The sequence below is a fragment of the Oryza brachyantha genome, chromosome 3 (assembly GCF_000231095.2).
Source record: "Oryza brachyantha chromosome 3, ObraRS2, whole genome shotgun sequence".
In the NCBI taxonomy this organism is placed as follows: Eukaryota; Viridiplantae; Streptophyta; class Magnoliopsida; order Poales; family Poaceae; genus Oryza; species Oryza brachyantha.
Window position 1 is genome coordinate 28335153 of NC_023165.2, and position 13817 is coordinate 28348969.

General features: G+C 44.4%; 2 protein-coding genes across 3 annotated transcripts; one reads left to right on the top strand and one right to left on the bottom strand.

Annotated features, from left to right (window-relative positions):
• The first annotated feature begins 3239 nt into the window (after positions 1–3239).
• LOC102711870 (receptor-like cytoplasmic kinase 176) lies at positions 3240–8026 on the top strand. Of its 2 annotated transcripts, XM_006650746.3 has the most exons (6): positions 3247–3726; positions 5675–6000; positions 6177–6312; positions 6427–6569; positions 6653–6776; positions 7361–8026. In XM_006650746.3, exons 1-6 carry the CDS (start codon positions 3648–3650, stop codon positions 7837–7839), a joined length of 1287 nt encoding a protein of 428 aa, XP_006650809.2. In that variant the 5' UTR covers positions 3247–3647; the 3' UTR covers positions 7840–8026. The 2 variants fall into 2 exon arrangements, with proteins under 2 accessions (XP_015691035.1, XP_006650809.2); XM_015835549.2 differs by having other exon boundaries at positions 3240–3726; positions 6177–6569.
• Positions 8027–8769: 743 nt separating this feature from the next.
• Positions 8770–11727, bottom strand: LOC102712151 (expansin-A7). Its single transcript, XM_040522372.1, has 2 exons — positions 11155–11727; positions 8770–9591 (listed from the first exon to the last, which is right to left on the bottom strand). Exons 1-2 carry the CDS (start codon positions 11637–11639, stop codon positions 9282–9284), a joined length of 795 nt encoding a protein of 264 aa, XP_040378306.1. The 5' UTR covers positions 11640–11727; the 3' UTR covers positions 8770–9281.
• Between the last annotated feature and the right edge of the window lie 2090 nt (positions 11728–13817).

The following is a 13817-nucleotide window of genomic DNA, read 5'->3' on the forward strand; positions in this document are numbered from 1 at the left end:
TTACACCTATCTCTTTTTTTTCAACCAATCGCAAGCTTCCACCATTGAAATCATGTATCTATCTTTTCTTCTCAACCAATATCATTCATAATATTAATTGTCACCGTCATTAAAATTTATTCACATCTCATCCTCCTATACTATCATTATATACATCTATTCATTTTATTTTAGCTTTGTTTACAATATTATTTATCACATCAATTTATTTGTGTTTAAATTTGTTCACATCTTTATCTTCACCTACCATTATGTCTCTATCCATTATATTTTATACATTTATTCATTATAGCACTATTTACAATTCTATTTATCATATCAATTATTTCATATTTCGATTTATTCACATCTTTATCTCCACCTCACATTATATTTATATCTGTTCCATATTTATTGAGCATAAAAATACACTTTCTTCTTAATCACAATTTGCATAACAATATCGGAGTACTTATATTGAGGAACAAAGGGAATACAATAATTTTCGATTGGTAGCTCTCTTCCTAAATTTTGCAAATGGTCCATTTTAGAGTGTCCACATAGCTTGCACCCTCATCTTTTCACTTCTGTTTATACATATAAACCAAATTTAAATTTTCAAACTTAAATTTGGAGTTGATTTTTTTGAAGGGTGGGGGTTTATCATAATTTATTTTTCAGTGTTGACTTTTAGATCGCTAAAAATACATACATAAAAGTTTTATTTGTAAACTATTTTTCGTTTACAAATATGTTAAAAAAAGCCAAACAATCACCCATTGTTCTTATTACTCAAAAGGTAATTTATGACAGTGTGCCACACACATAGTTACTGCTTCACGCCTTGAAGCCAAAAGTTTTGGAACAAGACAAGCCCATCAGAATCAAACATCAAAAATGGAAAAGGATTAAAGAACTTATCAGAAGGAACAATACATGTGATCTATGTTTGTTAAACTCTATGATTGCCACAAATGGATTCCTTCTAGGTAAAAATCTTGGAAAATTTTTACATGTGAGCCTAGGCTTGGTGTACAGTCCAGTGATGATAAGCTATGGTGATTGTCAGCACATGGTGCATATGGTCTATGAGTAGATTTTCCATATGCCCAGTCCATAACCTACTTTGATCAGCAGGAACTCAAATACCGTATGCAGGATGCTTGTCAGGATCCAGGTATTTCAGTCCAGTTTACGGATACTTCAGCCATTGGGATCCGGAGGTGTTTGCATAGGTAGACAAGCTCAACATCAAAGCACCACCTGCTTACACACAAAAAGAGAAAGAAGGGAAACAGAAAAAAAAAATCACCTACCACCATCAACTTTAGCCTTGCAATAGGATTTGATAAATACCAGAAGCCTGACAATATTTAGAAAACATAACAACAACGGGACATCTTCAATCTGATATTTGTAAAAAGTTTCCTTGCAGCAGCTCGTGTAAACATTATTGAAACCTAATAAGAAAATGGAATTTAGTTAATACTACCTCCGTTTCGTAATATAAGATGTTTGACTTTTTTTATGATGTTTGACCATTCGTCTTATTCAAAAATTTAGTACAAATATAAAAATAACAAGTCGTGCTTAAAGTTCTTTTGATAATAAAGTAAGTAACGAGCAAAATAAATGATATTTTCATAATTTTTTAAATAATATAAATAGTTAAATATTGTAAGTAAAAAAGTCAAACATCTTATATTATGAAACGAAAGGAGTAGCATGCTGCCAAAGCGAACTGCACACAAGAATTAATGGCACACCTCATGTTTGAGAAGGAAAAAAAAACTGTGTATCTCTGGTCCCAGGACCAGCGGTCAATAAAACTACAAGGTGGAAGCCTTTCATTTGAAAATTTCGATACCATTTCCTCTGCATTAAGCGAGGAAAAGCACAATATACCACAACATGAAAAATCTGATAGAACAAAAAAAAGAATAATTAATTTTTTGCCATTCTTAAAAATGGTACTAACATATTTGTCACTAGGCCCACATGTCATAAACATATGAGGGCTTACATGTCATAGATAGCGGGTGACAAATATGTTAGGTGTCATTTCTAAGAGTGACAAAAAGTTAAATGTCCCAACAAAAACACACCATTGATGGAGTTTCTTCTTTTGGAGGAAGAGGGCACCTAACGTGCACACCATCAAACATCCTATGCACTCAATTTCAAGCGAGTAAAGAAGAGAAACGAATACTCAAATTGGAATGAGTAAACAGAATTCCTCGCGCACCTTGTTGAGTGAATTGGGTCCTTGAAGAAGGTGGACGATACTGCAGTCCTCTCTAGCCTACGGGCGAGAGATCCAGAACAACACATGCCAGTCAAAACAAAAACAAGCAGATCGCCAGAGTAAACAGCGACATGATTGGGTAGTTACGGAAGCGTTTATGAGTGCATTCATCCAATCTTCTGGATGTGCTCAAAGAAGATGGCGGCGGCGCCCAGCACCAACACAACCACCTACGCACGCAAGGGAGAGATGACATGAGTAAAACGATGGGGGAGGGGTTCAGGGGCTGGAGGTTACGAGGGAGACGAGGAGGAGGGTTAGCGAGACTGCGAGAGAGAGGCGGGGAGGAGGTTGGCGACGGGGGAGAGCGGCCAGACAGTGGCCGCCATCGCGACGGCCGGAGACGAGTCCACCCCCTACCCACCCACCCACTGCTGCTGTCGCTCACATCGTTCGCGTGTGCGCGGAGTCCTGGAGATGGAGAGATCTGCTCGTGAAATGTTCTCTGTACGTGTTCAAGCAATATTTTTTGCCACCACAAAAACATACAAAAAAACCAACAGACTCTTGTCTTGAACATGAATCCCTACGCACAGACTCCAGAGTGTGAGGCGTCGCTACTCTATGCTCTTTTGCTGTCAACGCTCTCACCCACACTCGCTCATGTCCTCCATATTGTTTCACGGTGATGGTACTAGATCATACTAGATGATTAATATTATCTAATATCAACTGATATTATTTGGTTTATAATTTATTTCGTCTCGTGGCGACGAGATTCGTCGCCTGAAAATATATATCGTCTTCCTGAACGGGCCAAAAGCCCAAAAGCCCACGCCTACGACGTCGCACCCACGCACACTACTTCCTCCGCTTCACTCGCAGTAAGCCAGTAAAACTCAGAGAGAGGCGAGGCGGTAAAAAGTAAAAAATCGTCGAACCCGAAGGCGGGTGGTCCCCGCGCGGCAGCCTCACACACCAAGCACGACGGCGCCTCTCCGGGCGGGCGCGGTGGCCGCGCCGCGCAGCACCAAGCCCACTTTTCTTCTTCCCCGGAAGAAGCCAAGCCCCGGACGCACGCACGCCACGCGGGCAGCAGCAGCAGCGGCAGCGGCGTGGCTGCGCGGGCCGCCTCCTCTCTCCCCTCCCCGCCCCCTCCACGCCGCACGCTTCCCTTGCTCCGCCATTAACCCCGCTCTCTCTCTCTCTCTCTCTCTCGCTCCCCGAGCTTGCTCACCCTCCCCCTCCCCTCACGCGCCCCACGGCCACCTCGTCGCGTCGCTATATAGATAGATAACCCTCTTCTCCAAACCCTAGCTGGAATTCTCTTCTTCCCTTTCCATGCGGCGCCGCCGGGTCGGGACGGGAGGGCTACTGCTGCTGCTGGTTTGATCCTGGTTGGGCGACTGAGTTGGGTGGCTTGATGTGCGTGGAGGGGATGGGGAATTGCTGGGGCTGGGGCGCGCGGATCAAGGATGGGAGCCCGCACCCGGGAGCCTCAGGTACTTCGGCGATCCTCTCCTCTCGCTGCTTGCGTGCTTGCTTGCTTGCCTGGTTGATGCTCGTTTGCTTGTTTGCTTGACGTGTGATCCTATTCGGGGCAGGCTTCAATCGCGTAGATGCGTGCTTCGTTCAATCCGTTTCCATTTTACTCGGACTGTTGTTCGTGATATGTGATGTGATGGCATGTACAATTAGTTTATGGTGATTCTGGTGGAAATCACAAGTATGAATCTTATTGTTTAAGGTGGTCGGGCTTGGTTGCAGAAGGATGAACATTTGTGCTGTGTTATCTTCTGGATAATTTGATTGCCGTTTTAGCAACATAGGTGAATAAACGACTACGACCTTGTTTGGATGATTTGGCTTGTTAGTTGTTAGCTAGGCAATTAGGCATAGTCTCACGATCCAATTGATAGATTTGACTAAATGATTTCAACTCTTAAGCTACTTTGGCAGCTTCAATTTGTTAAAGCTATGTGCCAACGTAAGACGTTGTAACCAGTTTTTAAGACTGGTTTAACTAAAGTAAGCTTCTGTACCGTAAGCCTCTGTAGGTGGTCGTGCCATTGGAGCCAAGGCCTTAAATTATTAGGTGCTGGGTACATTCTTTATGTGTATTGATGGGATGATATCTTCGTTCATTGCTTGATTTCTTTAACTAGTACTGTGTTTGGAGTAAATGTTGTACTACCATCTACTCCTACTGGATAGAACCACTGAGCCAGTGCTTTTCCTCCAATAATGACTGCTTATAGTTAGCATGCCTATTTCTTATGATGTATGGTGTTGACGATCAAAGGTAACATTTGATTGAAGCAAATCTGCTACTGATGATGTATTATGTTGATGATCGAAGGTATCATAGCCTTTTCTGTGGCATTCTGTTGTGTATATCCGCAATTGACATAAAGTATTTACATGTTCTCTTTACAAAATCTCTCATAAGAATTTAGGGGCTAGCTTGTTAATAAAAATAACAGCCACATTTGACTACTTGTTTCTATACTGTGATAATGTTTTTGCGCTTGTGTGTTATTTCATAAATTATTGATGGAATGAGGAAAATTCTCAGATTCTTGCCTAGTTTGAATTTGATGCTATTTTATGAGAATGGGTTTTGGTTTTTTTACTTGCCCTTGTTTATTTAATTTGGTTTCCCGCTCCAATATAGTAATTATCTGTCAATAATTGATCATGTGCTTTATATGCCTAGAAATGGTTTGACATAATACCACACACTTTTTCTCTTTTTCAATTACAGCAGGCACTCTTTGGTTGTTGATGATGGGTTCTTTCAAGTTCACTAATTTATTAGCATTTAGTGTTCTGAATCTATTAAAATGACAGTATATGGCTTGTTAGAAAGTTCTCTGTGATTACAAAGACTAGCTTATTTCTATGACAGGTGCTTTGTTTTCATTTTAACTTAGATGACTTATATCATAACTGCTAATAAGAAGTTTATTTTTTCTGAAGTTATGGTAGACAAATATGATTTTCTGGACATGCTACATGGTAGCAGACATACTTCTGATGGAATAAGGTTACTATTGCATGTTTGTTGACAGTTCCTGCTTGTGAACTTTGCTCATTTCTGTTGCATTCATGGCTAATGCTCTATGCAGGTCATCATTTTTATACTTTTAAATCCAGACCATATCATCATTCATAAGTGTTAGTACCTGTTTTTTTTTCTTCTTCTGTGGGAAGGGCCAACTGATGATTAATTTAGCTGATTCCTGATTACTATGCAAAGTTTGTTCTGAAAAATAGAATTAAACATCCAAAGCATCCTATACATGATGACCATAATGTTATACTGTGGACTTGGGAAACATTAATACTGGTACTTATTTCTAGAGAAAGCCTCTTCTAGATTACAACTATATGTAGCCTTTGCTTGCATTTTTACATTAAGTATAACTGTATTTAATGTATTATATGCAGGGATGTTCTCTAGGAGTGGTGCTAAAGATGGGAGCAGGCTTAGTGGCTGCAGCAGTCGAGCGTCTTCAGCTTCCATGCCTCCAATGGGAAAAACTGAATGTGAGATACTGCAGTCAGCCAATGTGAAGATCTTCAGTTTTACTGATCTCAGGGTAGCCACAAGGAACTTCCGTCCTGACAGTGTACTTGGTGAAGGAGGGTTTGGATCTGTCTATAAAGGATGGATTGATGAGAATACATTATCTGCTTGCAAGCCTGGCACTGGAATTGCTGTTGCCGTGAAAAGACTCAACCAGGAGAGTTTGCAAGGGCATCGGGAATGGTTGGTGAGTATGACTGCTTTTCTATTTTGTATTGCCCTCAAACCTGCATTTATTTCTGTTTCTTTGAAGTACACCATTAAATACAGATTTTATCAATCAATTATACTTGCTTTTTCCCCTCCTTTTGAAAGGTTTCTTGGATATTTTATAACTTTGTTCTATAAGTATTCAATATGTAGGCAGAAGTTAATTACCTAGGTCAGTTTTGTCATCCCAACCTTGTGAAGCTATTTGGGTATTGCTTAGAGGATGAGCATCGACTGCTAGTGTATGAGTTTATGCCACGTGGGAGCTTGGAAAATCATCTCTTTAGGAGTAAGTTAAACAGGGCTTTGTTCCACTGCTCATCTGCAAGCATTCTCTTCATATTTCATTCACTGTTCACCCTTTTCTCATTATTTATAAATTGCTATATGAATCATGGTATAGGAGGCTCGCATTTCCAGCCTCTTTCATGGAACCTAAGAATGAAGGTTGCACTTGGAGCTGCAAAAGGACTAGCTTACCTTCACAGTTCAGAGGCAAAAGTTATTTATCGAGATTTCAAAACTTCCAATATTCTGCTTGACACAGTAAGTGAAAGTAACTCTTTCATACACTACACTTTAATTTGTATGTATCACTGCTGTAAGGAATATATTGTTTTACTGTGCAGGATTATTCAGCAAAGCTTTCTGATTTTGGATTGGCAAAGGATGGTCCTGTTGGTGAGAAGAGCCATGTTTCCACTAGGGTAATGGGAACATATGGTTATGCTGCTCCAGAATATCTTTCAACAGGTAAGCTCTGAACTGCAGTTCTGGGTATTGTCAATATTCTCAATGTTTGCTGGTTTTGGATATTTGGATCCAAAACTTCATCCGATGACAAACCATCTAGTTGTCTACATTAAATTACATGAATTGCTCTAGCTATAAGCACATTAATAGTGTGGAACTGGTCTTTGTTTTTATGCATCCTCCGCATTGGAAATATCATTTTGGGATGCACTTTGTTTTGTTGACTTTTAAATGCGTTCTACATTGGGACGAACACTCCAATGCAAGCTTTCCCTGAACTCCATAAAATGACCGTTTTTGTGTGTGGGGTGGTGATATAAAGAAACCGTTCCTTTCTTTTGGGTATGGGGGTGGTGATATCATGTATGTGGAAATGTGTGTTGATGGGTTTATGCTTAATTTAATCTCTATCTGCAAAATGCATGTGGAAATTGTTGCCTGCCCCATCCTCTGAACTTTTATTTACTGTGGAAGTGTTGCAGTGGTGTGCATTTAGTGATGTACAGCACCAACTTATTTTTAGATGGATGTACCAAAAGTGCATGTATTGCCTTTGAGCTTTCTATTAATATGTCAACTCTCAGGCCACTTAACCCCGAAGAGTGATGTCTATAGCTTTGGGGTGGTGCTACTAGAGATGATGTCAGGTCGTCGCGCCATTGACAAGAACCGGCCCCAGGGTGAGCACAATCTTGTGGAGTGGGCCCGACCATATCTCACACATAAGCGCAAGATATTCCGTGTCCTGGATACCAGGCTAGAAGGTCAATACTCGCATGTTGGAGCACAAACAGTTGCCACCCTTGCTCTTGAGTGCCTATCGTATGAAACTAAGATGAGGCCTTCTATGGACGCCGTGGTCACTATTCTCGAAGAGCTTCAAGAGTCCAGTAATGCGGACAGGAAACCAGCAGCACAGAAGAATCAAGAATCCACAGGTACAGGCAAAAAAGGCCCTACTGCAAGTGCTGGCAAGAACAGTAGCAAACCTCGTCGAAAAAGCTTGGGAGAGACTCGGGAAAAGATTGGTCCAAATCCAAAACCATTGATCCGCTCCCATTAGCAAGGCAGAACGTGAGTGTCTTTAGTTGGTAGTTTGTAAATATGTTGTGCATATTCCTGATTGTCATCAGGCTCTTGGCAACGGGTCCTTTTTGTGCTTTATCATGGGCTTCTTAACTTCAGCTAACTGGATGCTGTTGTATGTCGAAACTCATCATGGCATTAAAGTAGAGCTCATGTTACAAATCTATCATGGGCTCATGGCCGTCTCATTGGTTCAAGCTTTTCTTGGTAGTTCATTGATGCTTGATCAGCATGCACCATAGTGATCAACAAATCACTGGATCATACTTGAGTCAGTGGTGTCTACTGTTGTGTTCTCTAACCAGATATGTTGAAGTGGTCTGTGGGACGAAATCCCCGGTGAGATGAACAATCTATCACACACACGGCTATTGGGCTAGCCACATTGTCAACCGCTAACATCCCAATCAAAGCCATTGATTTCGGCCCCAACATAGCCGATGATGGCGATGCAGCAGGTTGACTTTAAGGAAGACAATGCACAGTTTTAGTTTCTGCATCCCATGAATCCATGATGATGCAGACTGATAACTCCCATTCCTGAAGTAGCTCTCCGATGGCAATTGCAACTTTGCAAGGCCAGGCATGATGCTGCAAGCCTTGCTCAGGAATGGAATGGTCGGTCACGCCATCGCCGTCATGAGGCATTCTTGTATCTGAACTGAGGCAGCACAAGTACACAACGGGCAAAATCATTCCCCCAAAGAGGCCTACTCGCATCGCACTTTTGCTTTCACCTTTATCCCTTTCACGTATTTTCGGCACTGGCCATCGATCAGCTCACGGAACGCCACAGAACGCATTCACGGCAAGAATCATCACACCAGCATTAAAGCTGAATGCTCAAGATCGAAGAACATCACACAGCGCAGAGGGAGAGGAACAGCAGCAGCAGCAATTAATCACGTTACAAGCTCCAATCACCATAATGATAAATCAAGTCCATGGTAAACATCAAGTGCCATAGAGACAAACGACACGGCACAAAGCGGCTGCGGGCTACACTCACCACCCCCAAATTCAGCTGCAGCTTTGCAGCCACTTCAGCCACTCTTGAGCACAAACCGCCTCCTCCCAACCCTCCAAACCAAACCCCTTGGAAAAACATGGACAGAATCCATCACCAACCAACATAATGCAGCAGTAGCCATAACCACACACATGCACTAGCACCACTACTACTACCACTACCACTAGCAGTAGCCACCAGCTAGTGATGACGATGAGTAACAGCAGTAGCAATTTACGCTAATTGACACTACTACTAGCCTTTACCACCTGTTTCTTGCCGGCCCCTCACTTTGACAGGCCATCACCAACCGAAGAAGAAGAAGAAGAACCACCCAGACTTAACCCAAGGTAAACAATAATTACTAGAGTAAAAATATAGAAGGTGTAGTAGTATAGTGCAGCTCGGTCTCAGACGCGGAAGTTCTTGCCCTCGAAGGTCTGGCCGAACTGCCAGCCGGCGGGGGCGGCGTTCCAGGAGGTGGAGGTGCGGCGGTCGCTGCCGGTGACGCGGAAGGAGAGCGCCTGGCCGACGAGGATGGAGTTGGACTGCCAGTTCTGGCCCCAGTTCCGCGACATGGGCATCCACCCGGTGCTCCCGCCCTTCACGCTCGCCCGCACGATGTCCCCGGCGCCGGCCACGTTCGTGATCAGCACCAGGTTGAAGTACCTGAACCCGTTTATCGTGAACCTCACCCCTCCCTTCTTCCTGCACGGCACCCTGCACACAACAATCCACACACCACATAAACATTATTAACATCGCTCATTCATCATCGTTAAGTCTGTAAAGTTGACAGCATTTTCTCTTTTTCAGATAATGACACCGCATTCATTAACCGCACATAATTATCACATCAACCATGGTACTGTTTCAGGGGGGTACAGGTGTAAATAAATGGGCAGCAACGCAACGAGCCAAAAACCAAAAGAAGAGAGAGTGCAGTCGCCGAGCAGGGGGATGGGCCACACAGCGCTCACGCGTAGTAACGCTGTGCGGCAGGACGGAAGGACGAGAAGGCCCCTGGGCTTTTTCCAGGTCGGTACTGTAGCTGTAGGGGGGACCGGCCACTCTCATCGCATGGAAGGAACGGAGGGGCAGATGGGCCATTTCCACGCCGGGCGTCCGTTCGTCTTCGGGGGTACGGGGCGGGATCACGGGGCGGCACTCACCCAACAACCCAACCGGGTCAGGACAACACAGCGGAAAGCGAAAAAGGTCAAACAAAGCGTGTGTGCGTGCAGCTTGGCCCTACGGAATTCTACTGTACTGCGTACTGGTACTGCCCCAACTACACGCTTGACTCGTTGGATGTTTCTCTGGGCCTCTCCCTCCCTCTCGCTGGGAATACTCCAAAATCTATGCTAATAGAGACTAATCTAGGAGGGGGATGTAGTAATCGGTTAATCTAGCTCTAGCATGAGATCTACTGCTACGACCAAATGTGTCCAAAAAATGACAGCAATTAGGCGGTGAGCAGAGTTTGGGTGTTGGGGTTCAGCTCAACGCGAGCAGCGGTACACGGCAGTATGACATGACACGAGGCGAGGACGACACGGGACGCCCCCATTTATAGCTACGTACCAGGCCAACTTTTTACGGGTAGCGAGCGGGCGAGCGAGCAGCGTTTCTAGCCGGTATCACGCGCCGCTTTTAAAGCCGCCGTTGGTGCAAATTTCCATCCCCCCACTCACGCTTAACTCGAAAATCCATCACCTGGCCGTGCCACTAGGCGCCACTACCGTATCAAATTTATTTACTTCTCCTTATGTCAAAAAGAAACGAACAGTAATAAAAGCCGTGGCAGAGAAGAAGCCGAAACCGACGCGGCCGTGACGACGGCCACAATGGAACGAATCGCAGAACGATTTCTTCTCTCCTCGGAACAGTGCAGGGTGCAGAGCAGCAGCACCTCAAAAGACGTGAAAAAAAAAAAGACTTTGGACCAAGAAAATAAGCCCGGTTTAGTTCCAAAAATTTTTAACCAAAAATATCATATTAAATCTTTAATATCTAAATAGAATATTAAATATAAATATAAATAAATCAAAAAACTAAATACACAGTTATATCCGATAGGTATTAAATCGAAAAACATAGATAAATCGAAAAACATAAACATAGGTATTAAATCTTTAATACCGATCAAACTTTCTTCCGACTCGCAAAAAATTTCATTTCACCAAAACTAAACACCCCCCTAATGTGTTCCTGCTCCCAATAACCAAGGCGAATGTCGTCTTCAACAATGGTGTGATGAGAGAGGAGTAGAGGTTTTGGTACCGGCGGTAGGAGACGGGGACGATGCCGGCGCGGTACTCGGCGATGTGGAGGAACATGGGCATGGCGAGGTCGAAGTGGGGGCGGGGAGGGTTGCACCAGCCGCCGTTGTCGGAGGGGAGGGCGTAGTTGGGCGGGCAAAAGTTGGTGGCGGTGATGAGGATGGAGGGGCTCCCCGGGTGGCACCACTTCCACCCGGGCTGGTTCACGCACTTGATCTCGAAGCACGCGCCGCAGCTCTGCCCTTCGTTGAACAGCGCCGTGCTCAGCGCCGCGTTGTTCACGCCGTACCCCTGGCTGTACAGGTTCCCGTACCCGCACGCGCCGCCCATCGTCCCCGACGCGTCGCTCCCGCCGTAGAACGTCGCGTGCGCGCTCTGCCAGTCCCCGCCGCCGTACGCCCCCGGGATGCGCGCCGCCGCCGGGGAGACCGCCAGCGCCAGCGCCAGCGCCAACAGAGCGGCGACCACCGTCATTGCGGACGCCATCACACGGCGCGGCGGCTCTCGCTCGCTAGCAGCGGCAGCGGCAACGGCAACGGCGAGCGGCGGAGGGGGGAGTGGGGGTGGAGTGCAGTGGAGTGTGGTGGGGAGGCGGACGGGACGGAGGCGGTATTTAAGGAGGCACGAGGAGGGAGGGAGACCAAATAATGGCGCGCGTCGCGTATGCGCGCCTACGCCCGCGGAGGCGGCCTTGGCCTAGTAGCGAGTGGGAAAAACGAACGATGAGATTTGTGACTTTGTGCGTGTGACCCGCTGCGCCTGCGTGTGTAGTGGACAGTGGTAGTACACTACTGGAGGAGTACGTAACGTACAACGTTACCTGCCACAGCTGTGGTTTTGCCCTTTTGCCTCCTCGCAACGATTTTTTTTTTGTTTTTTTTTAACTTTTCAGGTTTACTGGGTTTGGAGAGAAAAAAATTGATGATTGGATTCATATAAAAACTTTTGTTTTGTACAAAATAAATTATAGACAAACAAAGGAAAATTTCTTTTCCTACTAGCTATACAGAGAATACATAGGAAGAAGTGTATCCACTTGAACATCTCAATAAAATTGCTATAAATTAGTTTTATTACATTGTCTTTTTCTATTTTTATGGGCTATTTTTTTTCTAAACCAAATAGTCACTTAATAGTTGACAACATTGTACATCACCCGGAGCAACATGGCAAAAAAGTTCAACCTTTGAATAAATCTTAACGTACTTTAGCTTAAAATGTTTTAAGAAAAGTAAAAGAAATCCATGGCTGCGGCCGTCATCTCGTGCACCGCGGGGCAATTGATATTTTCTTTTGGCCTGTTGGAACTAAAGCAAAAGCGTGAGGAATTTAATCCGCATGCATGTTAGCATGCAGGGGATGTGTTTGTATGTTCCTTTTCACAGTGATGATTAATCTGTTCGGAGCCGAGACAGTGGGATCCGGAATTGAGTAAGTCGGATTGTATTGGATTCCAACACTTGCTCTTGCCTTGCATTACTTGCGATCGACCCGATCGCATGCACGGGCGAAATTTGCGACGATATCTCGTACAGGATTCTGATATTAGCCACAAGGCCACCAGTCATAAATGCGTGATGGAGCCAAACAATATATTTATAAATAAAACTAATTATAAATAAGACTTTTATATTCTTAGGGATTTAAATATCAATGTAAAAAACAAATTTAACAACTCTAAATTTAAAATTAAATTATAAGCAGATACGACGAAAGTTTTTACCCATCAAATTTCACCGACACGACTACCTGTCCATGGATCCGTTTGGAATTCTGAACTGCATCTCAAACAAAAAAAAAACGGAGTTTCAGCTCCACAGCCTATGTACACACGTACGTAGATGTGACGACAAGTCGACAATTCGCTTCATTCGCGTTCCAGCTTTTCGCTGTTTCGCGTAGCCCCGTTAACACGGGAGACCCCACACGGCAGTGGCAGATGTATCATCCTTGGAATCTCCTGCTTGACGCGCTACGATTTTGTGTAGAGATAAATACAGCCACGAAAATTCTACATACTTAGATAGAACTAAATTCGTTTTCATAGAAATACGGTTATTTTAAGAGTATATATATATATATAATTCATTTATCTTTAGGTAAATTTGGTTAGAATCATATTATCTTGTAATATAAAGTGCAGGTAGTATAAAAGATTTCTCTAAATTCTTTCACTATGATAAATTGTATGATAGTCGTTAATAACCAAGTAATTAAATTGATAAATGTGATTGATTTCTGATCGGGCAAGCGATTAATTTCTGTACCGATCTCAACCGTTTCCGCTGTTCTCCGCAGTCCGCACCCGGGAGGGAAAAAACGGACGGCCGCGATGACAAGCGCGCGCTCATGTCGCGGGAAGAAGCACGAGTACGCGCGGGAAGCGCCGGCCGGCAGAGGAGGGGAGCGAAGTGGGGGAGACCAAAAGCGGCCATGGCACTGGCGCGTGTTCGTGGACACGGAGCAGAGCCGGCCGAGGCGTCGTTGATTGGCTCGCCTTTCGCTTTGCTTCCATCGCAAGTTGTGCCATTCCTCCATCCACCTCTCCCCCGCTGCCGGCCGGCCGATCCATGGCCGGTGGCCCGTACAGGCAGGCTGACGGCGTGACCTTCTCCTGCCTGCGCCTGTGCGTGCTTCTCGTCTTTTCGTTTTATCCATTGCTTT

Excerpts from the sequence above, each read along its gene's own strand:
- LOC102711870 (XM_015835549.2), top strand. The coding sequence starts at position 3,648 with ATGTGCGTGGAGGGGATGGGGAATTGCTGGGGCTGGGGCGCGCGGATC. Across the intron at positions 6,001-6,176 it reads AAGGGCATCGGGAATGGTTG|GCAGAAGTTAATTACCTAGG; the intron begins GTGAGTATGACT and ends TTCAATATGTAG. Across the intron at positions 6,777-7,360 it reads TCCAGAATATCTTTCAACAG|GCCACTTAACCCCGAAGAGT; the intron begins GTAAGCTCTGAA and ends GTCAACTCTCAG.
- LOC102712151 (XM_040522372.1), bottom strand. The coding sequence starts at position 11,639 with ATGGCGTCCGCAATGACGGTGGTCGCCGCTCTGTTGGCGCTGGCGCTG. Across the intron at positions 9,592-11,154 it reads GTCCCCGTCTCCTACCGCCG|GGTGCCGTGCAGGAAGAAGG; the intron begins GTACCAAAACCT and ends TGTTGTGTGCAG.